Genomic DNA, 27,805 nt, shown 5'->3' with positions numbered 1-27,805 from the left:
GTCGCTTTTTATCCGACTAGAAAAAGGAAGGTTGCATGTTTTACCCGTATTTATAAATAGTTTACTAGTATGTTGTAGTCGCGAGCTAAGTGGACTGTACAAGAAGCGTCTCAAAATCCAGGGTCTTAATATAGAAGACTCTTTTCTTCTTTGGAGTATCTTGTTCTTCAGAAGAATTGAAGCCATTTAGAGCCATTCGTTGAGTACCTAATATCAGGTGTGAGTATGAGAAGGATTTGTCGTTTCATTAGCTAACTCTAAAGCAAGGCGCACGCAAAATACACGTTGCTGCGAAATCAAAATCAATATATTATATGTATTTTATTCGAGTAGGCTTTTCACAAGCACTTTTGTATCGTCATTTAAAAACTATTTTAAGTGAAGCTACCACCGGTTCGAAATGTAGATTTTACGCGAAAGGGTACGTTGTTAGCCCGCTTAGATCGTCATTGAGGGTTTCTTATCTACAAATACTCAATAACAGCCTGGAATATGAAAGACCCCTATGCCTATGAAAGCACTAGTACATTGTAATAGACATAGGACGAAAATAAATCTTGCATCTTTACTGATTTTATAAATGTGAAAGTCATTTTGCCTCCCTACTGCTTAGTATTAAACAAGCTTCAATCGACAACTATTTGTATATAATGCCATAATATGTTTACTTTCCTACAATTCGACGAAAACTTGACTTTTATTTACCATTCAAATCAAAATATTATTCCAAGGTCGATTGAGTGCTTAAGACACAGTAACACATTTTTACACGTAACATTTAAAGCTGTAATATTTTTTGTAATGAAAACGATCTAATCTACAGTTTTTTTAATCAATAACGTTTGATTATTAATAAAATGTAATAACGAATAACGAATTAAGCAATGTTGTATGACAAACTCTAATTGAATACAATACACTATTGCCAAGCAATATTAACCATAATAATAATTAAATTCAAGGACTTTATGGCTGAATATTGTGTAAATCGCTTCTGCAGTTCGATCTAAATAACAGCTTTTGAGTGTTCAAATATTACTGCAATTAAGGAAACATTAAATCGAAAGGAAGTATTAAAATTACTAAATCACTGAACATTTGAATTTGTCTAATTTACAAGTTGACTTTGCTCGCGTTTTAAGGGTCGGTAGAATATGATGAATTGGTGGTATCAACCAAGCGGCTTGCACAAAAGCATAATTAAAAAAAACTGTTAGATGATAACACGCCTTAGAAATTTAACGATCGCCTTAAGGCGCAATTTAAATATATTATAAGTAGAAAAAATGCGCTGTACATGTGCGCCAGTTTGTCTAAAATCCTACAGAAGACCCGACAGTAATTATTTGACATAAATAAATAAGTGAATATTGAATAAATTATTTGACAGCCAGTGTGCACTGTAGTGTACTACAGATGCAAGGAACTAATATTTTTTTTTCCAAGTTTGGCGAGCATTGGCGATTTTATTTCTCACTGCGCCAATTTAAGAGTGTCGGTGACAATATTACTCTCTATGTATAAAATTACGGTATTGACCAGAACTAATTGTATATTGAGCTGAGATGGCCCAGTGGTTAGATCGTGTGCATCTTAACCGATGATTGCGGGTTCAAATCCAGACAACCACCACTATATATACATGTGCTTAATTTGTGATTATAGTTAATCTCGTGCTCGACGGTTAAGGAAAACATCGTAAGGAAACCCGCATTATTTCATCGAAATTCTGCCACATGTGCATTCTACCAACCGGCATTGGAACAGCATGGTGGAATATGTTCCAAACCCTCTCGTAAATGGTAAATGGAAGAGGAGGCGTTGTCTCAGTAACAACATACAACATACTTAATTGTATGTTATAAAATGTTGATTCAAAAATACGTCATAAAACTGTAAAGTATGTTTGATTGACGATTTAAATATAGGTAATATGATTTAAATAGAATATTGCTTTATCGTTATTATATACTTACTATATATAAAAACGTTGATCCGCATCTCATTACCTATAGGTACTATATACCAGCGTTTTTCTTACCTGAAACAATAAAATAAAATGTTTGTTATATTATTACTTAAATACAATGAAGTACAATAGTTACAAAGCAATTGGAATAATTTTACAGTATTTTTTCAAAGAGTTCCAGTTCAACCTTTTTGAATTTGCCTTAACTGTTTTATTCATATTTGTATATATTGATATACCGGTTGTATATACTTTTAATAATTCTTATATAAATAACTTTTTCTTTGAATCACTTTGATACACAACACACAATCACGAAACGAAAAATAACAAACAATCAACGTTATAACAGCAAAATTGTAAATCGGCTAAAATTATTAATAATGAAATGAATACAATAGTTAATAAGCCGAAAACAGAAACAATTTCACTCGGCGTTTGTAATCATAATAAATCAGTCAATAGCAGATTTATTTAGCTCGATTTAGTAACAAGCCTCGCCCACTTGTAAGCGGGGAAAGTCGAATGGGAAGCTTGTTCATCATCGCTCGGTGTTTACGGTAACAAGTGAAAATTGCTATTGATTATTCAGCTCTTGATCCCACGGGGATTGGATAGCTACTTTGGTTTTGGTAATGGTTTCATATAAATTGTAGAGTTTAAGTTACATAACGTTACTTTGAAATTATTAGGCAGTGATAACTCAATGGATTATATGCCGCCTAGTGATGTGATAGCCTCAGGTTCGATACATTCGTGTTGAAGAATTTTTTTATCGTTCTAAATTTATAAATATTCAAGTATTTTTTGATATTGTTATTTTAATATAATGTCATACGATTTAATCTAAACTGTATGTATTGTACTCATATAAAGAGATATATATTTATTAATATGGATTACAATTTAAAATGTATTAAATACAAGTGCGATCAACGGATGTGTTCAATGGGCCACACATAATTCGCCATGACTTTTGAGTAGCAGTAAGCAGAGATGGCTCAGTTGTTAGAACGTTTGCATTTTTACCGATGATTACGGGTTCAAACCCAGGCAGGTGAATTTTCATTTGCTTAATTCGTTTGAAGGAAAATATCTTGAGGAAACTTGCATGTGTCCAATTTCACATAAGTAATACTAATTCGAATTGGAACAGCATGGATGTTCCAGCTCAAAAAACCTTCTGCTCAAAAGGGACCTTACCCTGGCAGAGAGTAGTTTACAAGCTAATTTGGACTATAACAAAATCGACATCGTATTACCATGATGAAAGTTCGATTCCATTTTTTATTTAAAAAAAAATGGCCGACTTTAAAATATTATTCACAAGATTTAAGAAGAATTGATCACTGCTCTAAACTAACTGATGTAGTTAGTATACTTATATATATGACTATATATGTACAGTACATACAGTTCATACAAACAGAGGTAAGTTCAATTAACGTGATTGAAACACGCATGCGTATCTTAATCAATTGCAGACACCATTGCAACAAGACGTATTACGTGACCGCTCATTATGACAGGAGCGCGTTGACAAATCGCGACTTTCCCTGCGCATGCGCAGGTGGCCGCAAGTTTGTAGCTACGCTCGTATAATATCAAACATATGAATTACTAATGGTTAGAAATTCTATAAGCACCATTGAATGATGATGAGTAATACCCTTACACGTAGAACATATGAATTGAAATATACTCATACTATTGTTGCAATAAAATTGTTAATATAAATTGATTACACGGTTCTGCGGTTAACACGGTATTGTCATTTATCGGTCATTGAACTCTGTATAGAATATATTAAATACGAATATAAAAGGCAAAAAATTATACTAACACACTTTAACAACTGTATTATATACGTAATCCTTAACGCGAATAAACATTATAAAATATAAATTAATTTAATATTCCATTAATGACCTTACATTAGAACCCGATTAATTATTATAATGTGTACAAATTGGTATTATTATATTTATACGTGCTGTAAGAACAGTGGTTTGCAGTCGATTATGATATCTACGCTAATAATATAAATGTGAAAGTAGGTCTGTCTGCGTGTTTCTCTTCCGCAGCCAAATCACTGAACCGAATTTGATTAAATTTCGTATAAACTTGAACAAAGTACTTAATTAATATCCAATCCCCAAAAGACAAGCGAAAACGCGGGCAAGAAATAGTATAGCTATAATTAACGTAGCAGTTATCAGTTTATACAAACTATCTGTATCTTTTATATTAATGGTACCGTCGTTACTTCTGATTTCCATAACACAAGTGCTTCAGCTACTTACATTGGGATCAGAGTAATGTATGTGATGTTGTCTCATATTTATTTATTATTATTATTAATTGATTGATAGGTAAAGCCGCGAGACAGGCGCAGTACCAAATGAAACAAAAGAAAGTGTCTACGTTTCGCATCACTATCGATCTATGTATTGACACAGCGCTTTCGCTAGCAGATGCGGCGCCTGCGCAGGAAGCCGGCGATTATGATCGCCGCCGGCGACGATGACTTACGAGGTATCACTACGTCGCACGCATTATGTTAATCATCCTTAGAAACAAGAAAAGTGTTTTGTTTAATGATCGATGATATTTCAATGGCAGATAAAGAGTTCTTGGAAACTCTTGAAAAAAGCCTAACGTTCTATAAGCTTGTAATGAAAACATTGTATTGTAGGTATTTGTAAATGTGTATGAAATTTCTCTACAAGGAATGATTTTATTTTTTATCGTGATGTCAGTAGATAGAAGACGTTAAGAATGTTTTTTTTTTAATTATTTCTATTAACATATTATGTGTAAAATAAGACCATGGGTTTATTTCCAGCAAATGTGTCTCTACCTCAGGAAAATCTATCTAAACGGATTGACGATTGGAAATAAATTACAAAGTCTTGTCCTAAAAGGATGAGGGCCTTGCACAGTGGGGCATGTATTTTATAGACTACCAAAATATTAATTATTATGTTCTATATTTAAAAACGTAATAAACGTGTAAAGTCTAGAAGAGTGACTAATTAAATGTACAAAAGCTCACACCCAGCATATATCTAGTGTATAAACGCTGGAAAGCGAACGCACATCCGTCGATGACTTTCAATTTCGCCTGCGCTTGCGCATGTTAAAGAAATAAAAAAATAAAAAATGCAAAAGAAATTTCTAAATTGTCTGTAACGCTTTCAATAATTCTGTAATTGCTTGATATATCTTTTTTCTATTCTTATATTCTTTTCTATTGACGTTTGGATGTTCTATTCAAATTGTACTCGATGTTAGAATACTTTGAAATCTACCACTCAGTTTTGATGTACTTGCGTATTATAAATTAATGTAATTGACACTTCGAGTGTCTGTCTGTCTGTATTAGAAACATCATTGCGATTATTATTTTTTCTTTATAGTAGGTAAATAGACCACCTTGAGAGGTCCTCACAGCGGAGTGGTCAGTTACATCGCAATCATGGAATGAAATATTGGAATCATTCTTTGTACATATACCTACTTTAGGTTCCTCGCCTTTCAAACACAAAAGTACGAAGGATTGCTTTGTTATACTAGAATATGATGAGGGCTTACTTACCCAGGTGGGCTTGGATCATGCTAAAATCTCGAAGTTAAAATCGATGTTATTTTCGTTGCCAGTATTAAAAAAAAATAAACCTACAACAATTCGAAAATCGAATTTTTATTTTATTAATTTGTATATTAATTTAGAATAGAATAGCTGAATCCTAATAAATAAATTAAACATGTAGTTATTTATCAAAGTGAAGATAATAAGCGGCCTCATTTCAGACGGACTTGATATATCTATTTTTTTTTTATTTAAACAAAATGACAGGAACAAGATTGCACGTTTTAAATCCAAAGTTCTTTTCGACTTTTATTTTTTATCAGTGAAAGTAACTTTATGTCGAGCGACATTTCAGAAGCGAGTTACGTTCTGTTTTCTTTTTGTTTAAGTAAAATATATATTTCGTGTAACAACTTTTTAATTCAACGTTTTCATACACGAAGATTTACTTTTAGCTTTTATTAAAATGTCATATTACTTGTCACACTGTCTTAGCGATCGCGTACTACACGTGAGTATTGAAATCATTCGAAAATGTGGGTAAATATCCATTTCATAATGAGATTTAGAAGATATGTGCCGCTCTGTTCTTATGTGAGTATTTCAATACAAGAATCTTCTCGACACACTCACACCGTTCCATTTATAAATATATTGTATAATATTTTTCAAAACAAAATTTTAGCAACAAAAAAGTTTAGTTATTATTAGTGTCGATATAATCAAAAGTAACTCAATCGAGTTTATGTAACACGTTTCATTTCAAGCAATTTTTTTCTATACATCCTAAAAGGTTGAAGTTCAATAAAGACTAGTAAAGTTGAGACTATGACGTGTTCATATCTAAGTGCACATATATAAGTCCGGAAGTCTTAGTATTTACAGTCAGAGTAAGAAAACCTTCGTCAGTTTTCAAATTAATTCCTTTATCAAGTCTTAAACTCTTCGTACCTTTTGAATCTAAACATCAAATCATTGCGACGCAATATGTCATTCTCGATCGGTAAAGCAGATTATCGCTCATACTGAGCATACGAAAATAGATCTTAAGGTGACGAACCTTTTCTTACCCCAACTGTACATACTGATTTTAGGTATGAATTATTTTAAAGTCATAAAATTTGCTCGATAAAATGAACTTACAGAAAAGACCGCTATGTATTCATAGCCTATTAATCCACGTCACTTTGCGTTCGTTTGCACATGTGTCCGAAGCCTTACCAATCAGCTACATAAGACTAGATCAACTCGTCAACGAATTTCTCCATTGAATAACTCTTGTCATGAATACTTGTTTCGGCTTTCGTTGCTTATGTAATCTAATTATAATAATTACATTATATTGACGTGTATTAATTAGTTCTGTGTTGTTGATTTAATAAAAAACACCATGTTCTGTCGTTATGAATCAATTATGAATCAGATTATTATCTGAAACACGTTTGATAGTCACCGATTATATATTAAACTGGCTAACTGCTGGACCCGACTTCGTTCGGGTAAAATTACCGTTATGTCACGTGATCTTTTTAATGAAACGCGTTTTTATTTTTATTATTTTTAGGAAATATATGATACAACAAGCGATATCTTTGCCCGTGTAAATTATTTCTCAAGAAAAAAAAACGTTCCATCTATACTTATATTGGGAATGCGAAATTTACTCATTATATCTGTTCATCTGTTACGCGTTAATGGCTAAAACATTGAAATGAATTTGATGGACTTTGGTATGAAACTAACCTGAACCTCAAGATAGGCTTGTTATACCTAAAACGACGGCCACTATCACGCCACCGTAGCGGAAAAAAGGTGATCATTTGAAAATTATATAAGTACATAATATATTTAAGAACATTTACAAAATAAGATCATTAATGAATGTTAATTTATTTACGCCATTACACAACTCTTACAAAAGTAAAAGACAAGAAAATTTTATGCGTCAGAAATCTAAGAAAAGAAAAGTTTAAATTAAAAAAAATATATTACATTCAATAGTAATAGTATACCCTCAACCTGTATACAGAAGAATCACTGAAAAAAGACGCATATTCTTAGAACAGAAATAACTTTACAATGAAGTTATTCTTCTATAAATTGAACAATTGGATGACGTATCGTTCTGCGACTCAGCTAATAAGGAATCCGTTGATAAGTATGAGAAAGCCAAGCTTCCGCGTGTCGCATAAACCCGTCCTCAACACTTTCTCGTCAGGAAGTGAATACTGGAAAAATGAACATATATTACCGAGATTTCTAAGGAAACTCTGACTAGCTATCAATGGCGTACGGAAGAGGAACGAAAATCGCTTCGTCATAATGGATCTGAATTATGGATGATTTCACGTATAATATATTTTCAACAGCTTTATTTGGAATAAATCTTACTCCTTATCAAAATAACTGCAGTTAGTGTGAGATCCTAGTTCGCTTCTCACTCGTGAACTGTTAACCAATCCGGTGATGCGTAATACACGCATCAATAAGTTATCTGTAATTGTTTCGTGATTACATTCGACATTTCACAATCGTTTCGTATTTTTTCTCATGGAATAGTTCATCGGACGTTGAATTACTTCTAAATATTATACATACATACATAAATTAGTTGCCGGCCTCATACGCGTTTTAGGCGTTGGTTAAGTGTTAGGTATAACAATGTTACCGTAAAATCATAATAGACAGAGAGACTTACATTAATTATATAAGTATAGATTTGAGAAACGCAGATGGCCCTTCTATTCGAATGTTCTAAGGTCGTGTAATGAAAAACATGAAGACTTCATAAGTGGGTGCTAAATGCATCAGTTAACATCTGACCTCTGTGTACAGTGTTGCAAGATGCTCTGAGATATTTGATATTTGTTAATGCAACTAAAATACTTCGAGGAGCTACAAATGTTTGTTTATATGTTAACACTGATCGCAAAAAAGAAAAATGAAATTATGACCATATCTCAATATTATAAATGTGAAAGTAACTCTGTTTGTCTCTCTTTCACGACCAAACCGCTGAACCGATTTTGGTGAAATTTGGCGTGAAGAAACCATGAACTTCAAGCAATGACAGACGCTAATATAGCCTAGCACATGACAACCAACACATTTAAACACGAGCGAAACTGCGGGCGACTGGTAGTTTAATAATTTACTTACTGTAAGAATTGATTTGTCGTTTTTATTTTTATTTTATGTTTTCATTTGTTCTCAGTGGTGCTATTACGTGTATAGCATAGCGAGTTGCTATCAATATTTGTTGATGATTGATATCAAAAGTACAAATGGGTATTATGAACTATTCAGTAGCATAATACACCATAATGTTTTTTCACGGCAACATTTATCAATTGATAGTTGCTATAACGGTAATAGCAACACGGGTACGAGGTGTTAATTTCCGAACCGGTGGCTGATTTTTGACTATGAATAAGCAAGTGTAACACTTCTATATTGAATAAAGACTTTTGATTTTGTGTGTTCTTTTTTTGTAAGTAATTAAGAAAAAATTAAAGAAAATAAACCATTCATTTCGATTAAGCTCTATTGAAATTTATTAAAAAAAATTGAAATGTTTATTTTTTTATTTTAAATGGCAACGAGCATGTGACTCTGAGTTAGCCTGTGACTCCACTGTATGATTTTTATAATTACTTTAAATCAACTTACCTATGTATATAATCCCTATGTAATCATGTAACAAATAGTAATGAGTACCATACTATAATTTAATATTTATAAACTTTTTATTTCATGCAGGTTATATTGAAATGAACTCTAATAATGCAGTTCATTATTGTACTTACTACGTTTTTTACAGATTGACGTACATTCAAGCTGTATTGTGTAATCAGCATTCTATCACAGACGCGTTCCGCTTGGGGTCACCATCTGACAGATTTCGGAATCAGGACAAGGAATCGAATTAAGTTATAACTTTGATTTGCGTAACAATGGTAATAAAATTTAAACATGAGTGAGGTAATACTGACAATGTCCTAAAATTCAGCATTTTTTTTAACATACAAATTCTATACTTACACATTATAAGATTTAAATATGTTGCAAAAAGTCATATTATGTATCATATTATATGTCTCCATCTTCCCAGGGATGAAACTTTTATTGATATAAAAATAAAACGCCTCCATACATTTATTCCTAAATTTAAAAAAAAATTTAAAAGTATCATTATTTTTACACGTTAACAAAATAAAAGCCTATATCAAGTAACTTTACGAAACAAGTCACAAAAACTTCCACAAGTCCTGGGAAAAAAGAACGGTTGGGAACACTACCAATCAAAATCTAAAAATTACAAGCAATTAGATAGTTCATTGACCCTTGGCCGATTCAGACTTGTATAGAGAAAGACTTGAAGACCCAGCTCATATTATACTTACATTTAAATATTAATTTTATGACAAGATAATATTGTTTAAGCGGCAGTTACATCACGTGTTATTAAAAATATCACTATTACATGACTTAAAATAAATTAAAATATACATTATTCGAGTGGGCTATTTGATGAAACTCAAACTTTTCAATTTTCATCTTAATGTAATATTTCTGATTTATTTATTTTTCTTTTGTATATATACTGTAATTATTTATTATTATTACAATGTGCCTATGTTAACATAACCTGGCTGTGGTTTTTGACATTATATGTCAAAAACCGGATAATTTTTCTAACAACGAAGATTCACATGTATTACTTAAATATTCCCTTAATATGTAACAACATCGAGAGAAATATACTCCTTTTGAAATACGCCTTGTTTTATAAAAAATAAATTGTTATTCGTTACCCAACGCTAACATAAATCAATAGATAACAATTTCAATAATTACATAAACGTAGGAAACAATACGTAATATTTTAATGAGTTTAGTATGAAATACCGGAACTGATCCTCTGCACTAGACAGCTGAATTATTTCGGGGCGTGTCGCAAGCAACTTGTTGATTTATTGCTATAAACGCGAACGCACCCGGGGAGGCTATACAAATGTGTAGCACAAGCTTAACATTCTGAATTCCATACGTAATGAGAAATCTGTAACTTAGATGTGGTTCTCAATAATTGTTATTGATAATTGCATTTTTCATACAACAATACTTGTTGTGTTTTGGATGGAAGTGTGAGTAAGCCAGTGTACAGGCACAAGTGATATAACATCTTAGTTCCTGAAATTGATGGCGCATTGATATTGTGAGGAATACTATCTACATATCAGGACAATTATTTCATACAACACGTTTGTACTATAGTAAAAATGGTAATACTTTTTACAACAAGTTAGCCCATTTGTAACAACTTAATAATAATAATAATAATTGTATTTTAAAATAAAATTAAATATTATATATGAATAAAGAAAAATAATAATTGATAGGAAAAAAATACATTAATCAAATGAAAATCAATCAAATTTCACATATCTTAATTGGTATAATTATATATATAAGACTAAAGCTAAAGCTGTAAGATCACCTGAAGTACGTACCCTCCAGTTCAAAGGAAGATTGAGAATAGGGAGAACTTCAAAAAGTAAACATAAGACAAATTATCGGCATATTACTCCTGTTTTCCTAGTTATAATAATCATTTACTCATTATTTTATATACAATATTTATTACGTAGAATATAAACCATTACGTATACAAGCGTCAATATAAATAGTGTTTGAAGGCGATAAATCTCTTCTTTAATGTAGATACGCCGTTAGTATCAACGTATAGACTCAAGACCATTTCTCCGTGTTAACAGAGAGTACCAGCTCCAAACTACCACTTCCTACTCGACCATAATGGGATTCCATCGACCAGTCCAGTAACATTTTACGTTCAGAAAAAACTGACTATAAGGAACATATTTATAGACCCGCTCATTACAAGCGTGCGTTTATGTAATAGGAAATACATACGGTCAATGATCTGTTATGTATTATATATTTGAAGTTACGATTTGATTTGTTGCATATGTTATTTTATATATAAGTAATAACCGTTAATTAAACTTAATTGTGTAAAAGGATCAACTCTAAAGTAATTCGAAATCAAAATCTAAGTTAAAAATATGTTTAATTTTTCTACTTTGATTTTCATTTTATCAAATTTATCCTTTACTATATTTCTAAAGCGGTTTTACTTGCCTGTAAAAAAAATAAATTCCTTGAGGTTCTATGTTGATTCATACAGTTTCATCATATTCGGCTTAGTGGTTTAACCGTCAAATCGAAATAGACAGAAAGGAACAGTTACTTTCTTATTTATAATATCAATATATATGTATACTATCCTAGTCAACACTTAGCCCTGCTATGTATATTTTTTAATGTAAATTCGAAAATTAAATCTCAATTCAAGATTTATGAAAATGTTTTGAAAAACTTTAATATTCGTTCAACAAAGAAAGTTGTTAAGTCAGAAATATTTCCTATAGACAAATTACAGGTCTAGCCGTCTGTCGGTAACCGCGACCGACTTCCGCATTGCGTGCAACCGCTGGCACGCACAAAAAGATGCACAGTTTATACATAAATAATACATAATATTTATATACCATTGCGAGAGACACGCTGGAAAACGCTGAAGTCGCCAAACGAGGCAGTATCTGTCTTATACGAAAAATAAGATCGAAATCAAATTAAAGCACTTTTGAGTCGTCCTTTACCGATATATTATGAAAATACTTCACTATTTTTTTTAAATATTTAATATAAACTATAATTGTTCAGATGAACAACATAAGTATTTCCATTAGAGAAATGTTGCATTAATTCGCAATTAGTTTTTTATAGTCAGGTAAATCATAATAAACTAAGATATTAAACTTTTAATTAGGATTAATAAGATTAAATAATGGTCTAATTATTACAAAAAAAAGTCGGAAATATGTAACGGCAACACTGTTATGAACCGAGCACACATGACGCTGCGCCCATGCAGCGTGACGCGTTATCAGACTAGAACGTGAAATGCGCAAATTTCACAGTGTTGCCATGCAAATTAAATGTGACCCACTTTCTAGAGCAATTAGATAAATAAATCTATTGTTCATTAGCTACTTTAACTATTATGCTAATGTAATGTTAATTCAATTTTAATAGAATTAACTATCAGCTCGTAAATGTCCCACCGATGTCTAGTGTAGAGAAAGTTGAACTTCTTAGTAGAATCTACATTACAAAAGTATGGCGTTGATTTCATTTTTTTTAATATGTTTGCAAAGTGCTTGTAGTTTTATTCCCGCTTTAACTAACACTGTCATTAATTTACTTCACACATAGAAAATAAACAAAAATATAGAAAATTTACAGAATGATTTGTGTTATCACAATATCTTTTGTAAGTGTATTTAGTTGTATTGGCCAATTAAAAAGGAATCCCTTTGGCAAATCTACATTGTGAAACAAATGGCTCTCAACTACCTAAAGTTACTAGTAATACTTACTTCAAGTTACTTGAGACAGTCAGATAAAACTTTGGCCATATATATTAGACCATACATCGATGACTTAATTTATTTGAAAAGATCACCATCATCGGTCCCTACGTATTCTTAGCTCTTTAAAATTACTCAACAGTTTTTGATACAGTTATTTTTAATAGATAGAGTGATTCCAGAGGAAGGTTTTTGTATATAACATATGGACAATATATTACTATAATAGAAACAATGATTAGACTAATTTGAGGATAACGTGAAAGGAATAGAATATGTTCCAAAACCTTCACCTCAAAGGGAGAGGAGGCCTTTAGCCCAGCAGTGGGAATTTATAGGCTGCTGTTGTTGTTGTTATTATTAATAATTTGAGGAGTGTCTAATGTGATGTCGTAAATAAACAAATTGTGTAGCATACTTATTGTTAGTATTGCACCCGTGCGAAGTCGTCGCGGGTCTCTAGTAATACATATTCTGAAAACATATCAAAAGGTCGATATAATCTCATGACGTTTTAATGTAGTCCTTTAATGCATAAATAATGTAGACATTAGCGAACCCGAGGCAAGCTCTGATGTAACGCGCAAACAAACACAAGTACGAGCTCATTGAGCAAGATGTCGTGTGAAACGAAATATCGAACATAAAAAGGTATTCGTCAAAGACATTTGGAAATGAAATGGTATTGCTATATTTAACTTACTAATCCATAAATATAATAAAATTGGTGTATCTGTCTGTTACATTAACACTTTTTATTAAATGCATATACATGTAGATACGGTACATATACTATTTTTTTTATATAATTTTAGTGAAAGAGAATAACAATGAAAATCAATCAGCACTTGTCAGGTCTAAGGTAAAACATTTAGGAGTGTAAAAACTTCATCAAATACATTTCAGCCGTTTAGAAGTAGATTGGCGATAGACACAAGTAATTTATACATGAGAGGAATATAACTTAAACTACTTACTTCCTAGTTTCATCACCAGAACATTTATTACATACAAAATCTTACAAAGATTAAGCGTACCTTATCAAATTATGAATAGTTGAAAGTGGTTGCAAAACCTATCAAGTATAGATTAAATCTAAATATGACAGGGTTCTAGATTATTAAATACGCTGAACGAAGCCATCTGACCTCCATAAACAAAAAATAACCTACCACCAAACGGTTATTAGTTTCCGAGATAAGTGTTATCAAATAAACACACCATCATAATGATATTTCTGATTAACGACCCGTTTCCCCACCCCCGACCACATTAGGTATTAAGTTTCTAGGCACAGGGAAAGCTGGTGCTGTCGCTGCAATCATAGTAATTTAGGTCTTAAAGCGGAGACCTAGACCGCAATTGTTGGTAATTGTATCGGTTATCGATTACTATGTTAATAAATTTTCTTGCGAGTATCATTATGGCCTTTTTGTAATCAAAGTGATCTAACAATTTTAGAAAAAATCTTTACCTTTTCACCGTTGTACCATTTTATGATTGTATCATTTGACGACGTCCGTGGCCGAGTGGAGTGTACAAAGGTTATCATGGGTACGCCACTCATAGGTCCTGGGTTCGATTCCCGGCTGAGTCGATGTAGATTATCATTAGTTTTCTATGTTGTCTTGGGTCTGGGTGTTTGTGGTACGGTCGTTACTTCTGATTTTCCATTATACAAGTGCTTTAGCTACTTACATTTGGATCAGAGTAATGCATGTGATGTTGTCTAAACCCTTGTTGTTAAACCCTTAGAAAGAGCAACCTACCCCTAAAGAACGAGACAAAACTAACTTTAAAGAAACAAATTTTAAATCACATTATCGATTTCAAAATATATATTCAAATTTTATAGAGTGGTTATTCTAAATATAGAAGTTTTTGAAATCATAAATAATAACAGTGTCTCAATAGTAGCCTGTATTTATTACTTATATTTATTTATTATTACGTAAATAAATACCGGAGTCATAAAAGTTAACCAACACAGCGGTTGCTTCACAACGCCCCGCAAATAACCTTAGCGTAAGACTGAGCGGCCAGCAACAGCGAAAACATCCCCGAATACACGAATACTGTTCTACTATCTATATTAATATGATAAATGTGAAAGTAACTTTGTCTGTCTGTCTGTCTGTCGGTCTTTCACGACCAGACTACTGAATAAGCAAACTTGAACTCATTAGGCTACTTTTTTGCGTAACACATGACACCCTTAGACGCAATTCCGCTGGCCACTACTAATATTAAATATTTGATTGCCAATGCGTTCTTCTTTACGTTACTTTTGTTGGTACCTGGCCATTTAAATCAATGAGCTAGTTTAATATACTACATACTTCTCATATTTTTTGTTTGACTTCCCTTTTCCTTCTGTTCGTTTGTTCCGGCTAATCTTCGGAACGGCTTGGTCAGTCTTGAAGGGACTTTCACAGCCAAATAGCTTATGTAATAAGGAGTTACATATGCTACAATAATAACTTTTTTGTTGAATTCAAACCCACATAAAATCGCGGGCACAGATAGTATGGTTATATATCCAAAAGGATACGTCATTATATATTTATATGTATAATATTGTCTATTTCTATGAAACAACTGTAATACAAATAAAACATTTCCAACATAGTTTTCAATGTACGTAGAGTTTTAAGATTAAGAACCGCGCCGTTCCCCGGTTGCCTAATGCCATTGAAATGAGCAAATTTTAATATCCATAACCCTGCGCGTGACTCGGCCTAGAGTCTAGACCAGTATTCTGCCTGTACTGAGAATTTTGTATGGGAATCTGATTATATCGATCGCTTCGTGCTGGACGAATTTACGGAACCGAAAATATCCTTTGTTTAAACATAATATAGGGCAACGATAAAAGATAACTTCGCAATGGCAATATTGCGATATAATAATTATTGTACTATAAAAAGGTTACCCGTTGATTGCATCACTATCACTACATAGTATAAAACAAAGTCGCTTTCTCTGTCCCTATATCCCTATGTATGCTTAAATCTTTAAAACTACGAAACGGATTTTGATGCGGTTTTTTTAGTTGATGGAGTGATTCGAGAGGAAGGTTTTTGTATATAATACATAAATAATATAGTTAAGAACAACACAACATTGATAACTTTAGAAGATTGTAATGTGATGATGTATATAAACAAGGGTTTAAAAATACAATAATATAAAATAGTACAGAAGTATAGAAGCCGATGGCGTTTACAGCCCAGTGCCTCGCAATATATTAACCTACCCGGTGCTATAGGATTGGGAGTCAGAGATGGCCCAGTAGTTAGAACGCGTGTATCTTAACCGATAATCGCGGGTTCAAACCCAGACAAGCACCACTGAACATTCATGTGCTTAATTTGTGTTTATAATTCAACTCGTGCTCAGCGGTGAAGGAAAACATCGTGAGGAAACGTGCATGTCTAATTTCAAAGAAATTCTGCCACATGTGTACTCCACCAACCCGCATTGGAACAGCATGGTGGAATAGGTTTTAAGCCTTCTCCTCAAAGTGAGAGGTCTTAACCCAGCAGTGGGAAATTTTACAGGCTCATGTTGTTGGTATAGGATCTGACGTTATATAATGCGAATGTATTTTTGCATAGAACTGTCAACAATAATAAATCCCGCGCAATTCTCAATTGACTAGTCTTCCTTGAGATTGGAGAACAATGTTATGTAGGTCGTATTTATTATTAAGTAAATGCATCATATTAAGTAACTGTCCTCTCGTCCATTAAAATATATTTAGACAGTTTTTCCTGTATAACGGCTTTAAGTAGTCTGTATAATTTGAAACATAAATGTTTAAATAAAATAATATCAGATAGTGTAGGAAGTATTTGACACTTATATTAATTGTTTTCGACTACATCCGTAATTTCGTCTGCTTACAAATAATAACGAAAAAGAAAAAAACTTAAATATTCTTTAATATCGTAAAAATCCGCGTCGTGTTCGAGGTTCGTCCTTAAATTACAATAATAATCTCCGGTAATAAAATGGCTGTTCATTATCATGAAAAAAACAAAACCGCGGCACACCATTAACAAGGGGACAGGGGTCCGAAATAAATTATGACGTTTTAATTCGACGCGCGTCGGAAATCGTCGCCCGATTATTTTTTCATCCGGACATCTCGATCGGTATCCCATCAATTTGCCCGTTAATAAATTAACATCCAGCAATGTATTCCGGACTCGTTTCAGACGCTTTTTTTTAACTACGCCGTAAATATAGATACGTCGACACCAACGCTACCGAATTGAGTTGGACGCATCTTTAAATTAAATGTAAAGATTTATGTATCGATTTAAAATACCTTCATATTTATAGAACGTCACAATCGATTGGAAAATATTATTCGTTTATCTCTGTTATGTTATGTTATATATTGCTTAAATTTATGTCGTATACAAATAAGATTTTGTGCTTAATGATTTTTATGTGTATATGTGGTATATTCTACCGCTAAACAAAAGTACGCAGTATTGTTGTGCTCCGGTTTGAAGGGTTAGTGAGCCAGTGTAACGACAGGCTCAAGGGACATAGTATCTTGGTTCCCAATGTTGGTGGCGCATTGACGATGTAAGGAATAGTTAATATTTCTTACAGCGTCATTATCTATGGGTGATGGTGACCAGTTACCATCAGGTGGCCCATATGCTCGTCCACCAACCTATTACATAAAAAAAATGTTTCTGTTGTTGTTTTGAATAGTCATTCCATTGGATTAAATTGAGGGAACAACTAGCCGCTCTATAACTATACTATATATCATATATCCTACGAATATAACCAGTATGAGTATTGAGTAACTCATTATGATTACAGTTACGGTCGCCCATATTTATTTACGATGGAATAGTATATTACCACCGCGCGTGAACATCTACAAAATCAAGGAGGTTGATGATGCCTTGGCTCTTTTCTTGAAAGTTCACAATTCGTAATGAACGGTAATCTATAGATTATGGATAACTGTCAGCCGTGGTAATGACATTAAATTGTTTCACATTATTTACTTAACAAAGTATACTAATGATACCTATAATAGCTATGATACCTACCATATGAAGCACAATAAACCACTGGCATTAAAATCTAGTACGACAACACTAGCCTTGTTCTATTGATATAATAATCAGTATCACATAAAATATTATTTTAAAAATAATACACAGCGAAGTAACATGTGTTTCGGATAAACATATATTTTACTGTAGTTATGTTCGTATCTCGAGTTTTAATTACGAACGATAAAAGAACGAACCGGCGGGCGTTCGATGCATTGGAAAAGGAATAAATTGTACGGATAATGTTCGTTTAAGATAGTTAATAATGGCTTAATAAAGTTTAAGAAGCATTGCGATACGATACGCCGTCTCACATCGAAAAAGGATGCATATATCAAGATAATATGTTATGTACAGTCAGAGTAAGAAAACCTCAGTCGTAACTCTTAGTACCTTTTGAAACTGAAACACTAAACAGATAACTGCATATAAAATTAAACTTACATTGTACTTTTGCCATATTACATTGCGACGCAATATGTCATTCTCGATCGGCAAAGCAGATTATCGCCCATACTGAGCATACGAAAATAGATCTTAAGGTGACGAACCTTTCCTTACCCTGACTGTACGTTTAAGGTATAACAGCGTGCGAAAACTGAAGAGCCGCTATTAACAGCGTTGGATACTTCTCAACGATTTGAAAGGATATTTATTTTTAGAAAGCAGAAGCGATTGGGCTCCGATTGCTATCGACTTACATTGTAGAGATTGACAATTCGTTGCCAACTACGGGATATAAGTCATTATGTCACTTGTGTAATGTCTTGGCATATACGATCATATATAAATATACCGCACACATTAGCTGCGTCAGTCTCCTGTCCGAGTACTGTTCGGATAATATTCACAAGCTACGACAATTTGTCCAATTAGGCTCGGAGTTAACTTGTAATTAATCATTGAATAATTTTTCTACATCCATATTGTTCTATAATAATAGGAACTTTGAAATGTTGTCCAAAATATCTCCTATATGAGTCAATTTTGATATAATTATATTTATGAGTTCTTAATATAAAAATTACTGTATGTACAATTTAAGTTGGTCGGTTTAAAGAAGGGAAAAACGATATATGTTTAGTTAGTTTAAAAAAGCGATTGTAAACTTCAAAAAATTGAAACTTTTGAAGTAATCAGTATTCATCATTCTTATTAATAAAAAAAAATATCTAACAAATCACAAATGACTTCAATCCGGATAAATTACAATGCGCATAATTTTATTATACTTTCCGCAATAATATATCAATCTATACTAATATTATAAACAGGTAAAAGTTTGTCTGTATGCAGGGGTTAATGACCGGAACTAATGATCTAAGTCTAAATATTTTTTCAATGATAGAAAGCTACATTATTAGTGTAGTAGGGTATCAATTATATTGATATCATAACAATGTCTTTATTGATAAATTGCAACCGTGCGAAGCCAGGCCGGATCGCTAGCGAATAAAAACCTCTCGAACGGATTAATAATCCACTTCCTTCACTGACGTAACCTTATGTTAATGACAGTTTAATTGATCTGTTATAGCACATTCGTTTTTACATAATTCTTTGTTTATTTTAATAAATTAATATTAATGTGATATTTATGCAATTTTCATAATTATTTTCGATTAATTTATCAACTTCTAGTTTGTTAGTCTTTCCTATTTAAATGAGGTTGATGGACTGGCAAAAGGACCACCTAAGTAGAAAGTGTTACCACTAGACATAAATGTAATGAAGAAAGATTATCACTTCTCGATACCCTGAGAACGAATGTAAACTGTTTTTATCCCTTGTACCTTTATACTGGCTTACTCACCCTTCGAACAACACATAACATATGTGTTATGTACAGCACAAAATTCTACCAAAAATGAACGATCGGAAGACAAGCAGTTTCTTCTGTTTAAAATATCTTAGCGCTCCATAAATATAATATAGTTTCTATTGCTGGTCCGTTTGGAAAAAAAACGAGAAAAAAAAATCACATTATTATTAGCCCAGTGGAATAATAGGCATTGGCCCATGGAATAGTCTGCTTACTTAAGCAAAACAAGAAAAACAATTAAATAATCATTATATGTTATGAGAAAACATTACAAAGATTTGTATAAAGTTTATGACGTAATTAATCCAACTACCAATATAAAAAAATCCAATTCGTTCTATTTTCGAAAATCTTTTTAATCTATATGATCATATAACTAAAACGACCTCCCACTATTCGATCGGTTAGAACTACCGCGATCAGTCGTGCGTGCAATCTGCACTACTTGACAACGGAGTTGTAATAGACAGTAGAAAGCTAAGGAAATTACTACTTGAACATTACAATATTATACCATTTCATATTTGATGTTATAGATGTAATAACGATCAGAGGAACGCTTGCTACAGCGATAGACGATAGTACAGACTCATTATACATACATATAATAAAATTGGAGTGTCTGTTTGTAATATTAAAATAACAATGCATATGTATGTATACCCGGTACATATACCAAAGTAACATTTTTACAATTTTTGTCTGCCTATCTGTCTGTCTGTTTGTTGCGGCTAATCTCTGGAACGGCTGGACCGATTTTGACGGGACTTTCATATTCCATATAATATACATATATTTTTGTTAAATTCAAACGCGTACAAGTTAATGCTACACAGCTAGTTAATATATATATTTAACAATATGTTATTTACGAACTGCTTAAGCATTATTGTTTTGTAAACATGATCTGCCCTAAGTCAGTATATAGAACGCGAATTTATGTTAAGTAGGTATGTCTTAAATATTCGTTTAAATGAGATTACTTAATGAGTCTACAGTAAACTAACAATATAAAACAAGCATTAACTTTAAACCTATTGACATTTTTAAACAATCATGAACTCTTGTAAGCATATTTTAACCCATTAACAATACGCAATCAACGGGTCAGAGTAAAAGTATGTAACCACTAAAAGCGTAGCGAAACGACGCGGTGATATTATTTCAGTGGCACGTTCTCACGTCGTTCATTTCAAAAGTGTTTCACGTACTCCCTAAAAAGCCAAGGATTACTACTTAATTTGTGTCGAAATAATTTATTCAAATCGTTTTTATAACTAATTTTAAATAGAATAGCGAATCCACTAATTCCGAATATTTCCAAGAATAATCTTCAATGATCTAGTTAAAAAAATTATTAAAAGATGCCGAAACTTACTTCTATTTTGACTTTCTAAACGGGCGTGCTTTTCTGTATGCCATGGCTGATTGCTATGGCTGGAATGCCCTGTTATGGAATGAATTTTTACTACATAGCCATAATCCACTAAAGGACATCTGGGCGACTTGTTAACCAAATATTTATATTAATGATATCTAGATGAAGTTAAATTATAGCCTAATGTCGCGCTATAATACAGTAGGCAGTTAACCTAACTCACGATTAGTTCAAACCCGCTGATAAATCGGTCCGAGCTTAGCCCCACGAATGCTTAACATTTAAACAGATATTATCTCGGCGCTTGTTCTACAACACAACTATAATTTAAATAAATAACGATAATTTCGGCGAGCTAGTTGTAATTTGATTTGCACTTTTTTATCGGGAACCTAATACGAAATTAATTGTTTTACTGGTTGCGAGTATCTATTACTTTTTATATTAATATTTACTTAAATAAAATAAGTAAACAGGAGTGCAATAAATAGCACAGTTTTAAAATTACATAGCAAGAGATTCTCTCTATTACCATTCGTTTTTTATGTTGTCCCAGACCCAATCTGGGTGTTGGTGGTACCGTCGTTACTTCTGATTTTCCATAACACAAGTGCTTTAGCTAATAACATTGGGTTCACAGAGTAATGTTTGTGATGTTGTCCCATATTTATTTATTTATTTTATTATCTAATAGTAAGTAATATATGTAGCCTGTGGTTCGGGGTTTGTTATTTTTGACTACAGGACTTAATAATCCCGCTTTGATTTGGAGTGTGAAAATAAATTAGTCAGACGGTCATCACTAATGTGCCACCCTATGGTCACCAGGGCCCATTGACATTGGTGGTATAAGAAAATATATAATTCATTACATCTTTAATACGCCACCAGCATTGACATCGCCCCCAAGGTTGGGAAGTAAAGTCAATATTGTTTTCATATTGCCTGTAGTTACACTGGCTCACTCACCCTTCTAAGTGGAACACAACAATAAAAAGGTATTACTGCTTGACGGTAGAATACGTGGTACTACATAGGCTTGCCCCAAGTAAATAAAAGTAAGTTAATTAAATTTTCTACTCAGTGTATCAAAATGAAACTGATTTTTATATGGGTTTTTGATTTATATGACTTTTAATAATGATATTTATGTACATGCGATAAAACGAACGGCTACGTAGTCATTGACACTGATAGCAGGCTCAGTGAAACTCATCTAGATATAATCGATCTAGAACTCGGCTAGTCACGCCCCCTCTTTATGCAAATGTCGGCGGCTGTCGCTGCGTTTGTTCCTTTGAACGTCTTTACTCACTTTCTCGATCATTTACATAAATAAAATGTTATTACTATTATACGTTTCAACACACGCATTCATAACGCAATGATTTTAAACTTCATTTAAAAATATCAGTACGACAAGCGTCAATAACATCATTAAACTTATTTCGTTTAATATTTTTCTCATAAGAAATTAATTGTAATTTCATCAATTTCAATTTTTACATTGAATACACTGGAAGAGAGCGCACTTGTCATTCATTACACGCTGATATTCGCTTCAATAAATTTTACACGAATGAAGCAAAATTCATAGTCTTCATATAAGGCTGAACACTTAATCATATTGGATCCATATAATAAAATTAGAGTGGAGTGAATATAATAATAGCCCTTTTTTACTCAATGCATTTACGTATGTATGCACGATATATATATACCAAAATAACATTTTTTACAATTTCTGTCCGTTTGTTCCGGCTAATCATGGAAAAGCTGGACCGATTTTGACGGGATCTTCACTGGCAGATAACTGATATAATGAGTAACTTAGGATACAATCATTTTTTTTTCTGTTAAATTCAAACGCATACAAAGTTGGCTGTGTCCAATATATATAATAAAACAAAACGACCGTTCCCGTGTTCCTGACAAGTGAATTGATAACGCAAAATTCGATTCGAACTCTCATGATTAATACTATCTGTCGAGGTCCGCCAGCTTTAATTTGCGCCTCGACTCTCCCGCGCATCTTTTTGACACGTTTTGGCGCCGGAAAGCGGCCCCCCGTCGGATTTTATCGTGACCGCCGAGACATCGTATACGAATCTTTTTATTTCAATCGTTTGCATAATAATATAACCATATTTCGTACGGATAAGATTCGTAAACCTCGTGTGCGTATACTCGTAAATAACCCCGGTCGATATATGTATAATTTTATGTTTCTCTCACTTAAACGACCAGGGTCAATTGAACATAATGCTATAAAACAAGATTTATATAAACAAAAAGCAATAATGACATTAGCTTTAATAAGTTTCACGTGGTACAAAAAGTGAATAACCAATTCATAATAATTATTAATCTGTAAGTACAGTAAGAAATCCTTCGTCAGTTTTCAAATTAATTCCTTTATCAAGTCTTTAACTCTTAGTACCTTTTGGATCTGAACATCAAATCATTGCGACGCAATATGTTATTCTCGATCGGTAAAGCAGATTATAGCTCATACCTAGCATACGAAAATGGATCTTAAGGTGACGAAGCTTTTCTTACCCCGACTGTACTTATATCTATCCAATAGAAGATTACTACAACTATATCAGAAAAGACAAAAACGTGATGCTTTTTTAAGTCGATATATAATATATATATAACTATTAACTTATATATATATATAACTATTAACTTTCGTGATTAATATTATTGCAATTTAAACATAAGTTTTATAGAATTAAAATACTCCGAAAATAATTAAAAAGATAATAAAATATTTTTAAATGATTATTCGTTTTTCTCAAGCGGCAACATCACAAGCTGTCAATTCACCACATATATATTGTTACTGGCAACACGGACATGTCAGCCTAATTACTCGGCCGTGGCGATTTTCCATAACGGCTCGCGTCACTTGATTAATATTAATTATTCTTTACGATTATTCGGCAATGTTTTTGATTACGCCATTATCAACTTTACAAGAAATTATTATATTGTTTGATAATTTTGTATATCTTTTCCTGTTTTACTGATTAGTAAATTATCGTTTTCGTATTGATTAAAGATGATAATTTTTATTACTATTGCAGTGTAAAAGATTTAATTACTACAAATATGATCAACATGTGACAAGCTTCAATAATCTGAATTTAATAGAGTATTATATTAAAATGTTTTCGTTTTTTTATGTTATAGGTTGCCGGACGAGCATATGGGCCACCTGATAGTAAGTGGTCACCATCACCCATAGACAATGACGCTGTAAGAAATATTAACTATTCCTTACATCGTCAATGTGCCACCAACTTTGGGAACTAAGATGTTATGTCCATTGTGCCTGTAGTTACATTGGCTCACTCACCCTTCAAACCGGAACACAATAATTTTGAGTACTGTTATTTGGCGGTAGAATAACTGATGAGTGGGTGGTACCTACCCAGACGGGCTTGCACAAAGCCCTACCACCAAGTACTGAGATAACGGAGATGATATATATTTATAGGAAAGGACATAGGTTAATGTTTTGTTACCCCTCGAGAGAGCAGAAAGGGTGGTGATGTATTGAGAGCTCTAGGTAACGCTTCATAAATTTAAAAGTATTTTGTTAAAGCAGCAGGTTTAGCTAGTATTTTATAACCAAGTATTAGTCTTCTTATATTGTGTAGATTGCATACAGTGCATGTTCCACATATCGCAGGTCGGTTGAAACGTTAAAGTGTGAAAGCAGGACAAACAAACAGACTCACTTTCACATTTAAAATATTATGTAAGAACAAAATCGAATCAAAATTTATAACCTAAAAAAAATTACATTAAAAATCCAGTTATTCATACGCGGAGATATTCTCGCAACTAAAAAAAAAATCAACTCTTTAATAACCCATAAAATAATTTTATCAACATAAATATTGAATATATGTGAGACTGCAACCGAAAGAACAGGTTACTCTGTATAACATACATCAAACATCTTTATTTTCTTTCTGCCCATTGGCATGTTCAAAATAAAAATATTAAATCGACCGTCCACTGGATTCCATCGCTATACAGCGCTATATCATGCAATAATCGATACTGACTATACTATCGTACACCTTAGCATTTTAATACACGCTTTAATTGAAGCACTTGGTATCTCAAACAATCTTAGGTAAGTTTACGTGTTCTGCTTACTATCAAACTAAACTCTGAAGAGAAACACGTAAAAATCCAGCCCTGAGACTTGTATTGTATATCAATGTTCTTTATAGCATTGATATAACAGCACTTACATATTTATGGTTTTTAATTAGAGAATATACAAATGAATAATAAAAGACTTAACGCACGTTTAAAAATTTATTTACTCGCTATTAATTGTATTGAAATTAAGCTACGTTTTGCTGTGTATCAGTGGACAACGAGCTTTATATCAGCATGTCGTACAAGTATAATATGTTTAAATTCGACAATAAATATTTGATTCCTCGAAACTGAATCGACTCTAATGTGTTTTATTGTTTTCTTGAACGTCAATGTGACCTTATCCTTCTTTATTAGTTTGAGACTTTATTCAATGTAATTATGTCTGTTGTTCGTTTGTATCGTTACTTTGCATTATACGATAATTTGAAGATTTCTTATTAAGTTTAATGAAGTGATAAAAAAATATTGATAAAAAGATATAACTCCAAGGTTTGTAATGGGTTTTTCCCTTAGATAATAATGTCAGAACATATAGAATTGTTTATGAAGCATATTATTTTTCTCAAGTTCGATTAGGAATAAATCCCGGCTAGACAAGACATGTGGGCTTACCTTTGTTCTGTAGAGCGGATTGGAAAAGTCCCAGCCTGGTGCCACGAACAGATATCCGCATTTTGATATCTTTCTACTGGCCTGAAAATAAAATAAAAAAAAAATTAACTTGGCTGAATATGATATACTTGGCTGTATAATTCGAGATCTCTGCTCTCTTTCAATTTGTAAAAAAAAGAATGGTTAAAAAGTTACGCGCGAAAACTGTGACAGACTAAAAAAACATAAAGATTAAAAATAAATTCAGGTGACTGTATTTATATTTGTTGTAAATACAACACCTTAGTGCGAAAGTGCTTGTATCGACAGATGCAAAGCCAAAATACACCAGATGAAATATTTGCACCGAGCAACCTTCACATCGTTAATCATACGTTGACACACCATAAAGGAATTAACAGTAAATGTAAATCAATGCGTGGGCGTTGGCAGTGTTGGCACGTTGGTGCTTGAAGCTAGCAAGTACCAACTCTTGAGGTGAGAGCAAACTTTGACCAATGTTGGCAAACACGCCAACCTACACTGTTCTCATGCTCATTGCTATACACACCATTTATGTGCTTCGAGATCATCAAACGAATGTAGGATTGGTTTTGTTCATACAAATATTTAATTGATATCTCGTAAATGAATATTGCCTGTGTTAGTTACGGACAGTTAAATATTATTTAGTCTTATTAAAATGTTAGATATGTATCGCTAATCGGCTGAAGGTGAGAATGCAAAAGAAATCAATAAATAAATCAATCGGCTTATCATAATTTTTATATAACATTTAATAAATTTAAGTCCTTTAGCGACGCTGTCATCGCCATCCATATTTGTAATTTGATATGATATACAGTAGAATGTCTTTGCAACAAAACTTGCAAAAAAGTCAGTCCTTTTTGACGATAAAAATCTAATGGACAATTTCACACCCAAAAATGCACAACCTTATTCTTTATTCGATAAATTCTTTAAACTAATTCAGAGACTTATGACCATGATAAAATGTGTTCATTTTTTGCTGTCTCCTCTTTCATCTCGGAGATAAAAGATTTCCAAAAGGATTTCGACCTCATATCCTAATGCGAATTGTTTTGGAATCAGTAAAACCTTCATGGACACATGAACTGATGTCACCGGAGGCCAGTGACCCTCAATTGCGTCACGAAGTACAGTCGTGTTAACATTACTTAATGTTTGATTAACCAACGAAGACCCAAATCAAGTGTCCGTTGAAATGCTAGATCATTACAAGTGTATATGGCAATGACGAAACATTTACATAGCTAGTACTTATCTTTGAAGATATATCACCGCTATATTTCATCCTATATTGTAATAATTAATATGGAATACGATGAAAATAGCACTTAATTAATAATAACTTTAAAATTTAACTGCAGTATTATAATCTTTTAGGATCAGAGGTTCCAATAGCTAATATTGAATTTGGAATTGTTTAAGTCCTGTAAACATTTAAGTTTTGAAGAAGTATTATAAAGATCTAGAGCGGTTTCGAGAGAAAAATAAAGTTGTAGCTAAGCACATAAAACTAGTATTCTTTTAAATGAACCAAATGAATACAGTATCCATAAAAAACATTTTACAAACATCCGCAGCGGTCAGAGCGACTGTACGAATGAACTTGACCGATCTTTTTGTGAGGTACAAAGGCCATCGACACGTCCGCGTGTGTCATCGTCATCAGATAATGC

General features: G+C 32.6%; 1 protein-coding gene across 3 annotated transcripts in view; it reads right to left on the bottom strand.

Moving 5' to 3' along the window:
* The window catches only part of LOC124533598 (protein outspread), a 243,973-nt gene that overhangs the window by 129,141 nt on the left and 87,027 nt on the right, over positions 1-27,805 (bottom strand). For all 3 annotated transcript variants that reach the window (XM_047108985.1, XM_047108984.1, XM_047108986.1), the window contains exon 2: positions 26,103-26,183. In XM_047108985.1, coding sequence (XP_046964941.1) covers positions 26,103-26,183 — 81 coding nt within the window. The remainder of the gene's footprint in view (positions 1-26,102; positions 26,184-27,805) is intronic.

This window comes from Vanessa cardui, chromosome 11 (assembly GCF_905220365.1).
Source record: "Vanessa cardui chromosome 11, ilVanCard2.1, whole genome shotgun sequence".
NCBI lineage: Eukaryota > Metazoa > Arthropoda > Insecta > Lepidoptera > Nymphalidae > Vanessa > Vanessa cardui.
Note: the sequence above shows the minus strand (reverse complement) of the source record. Positions and strands in the feature narration are given on the sequence as shown.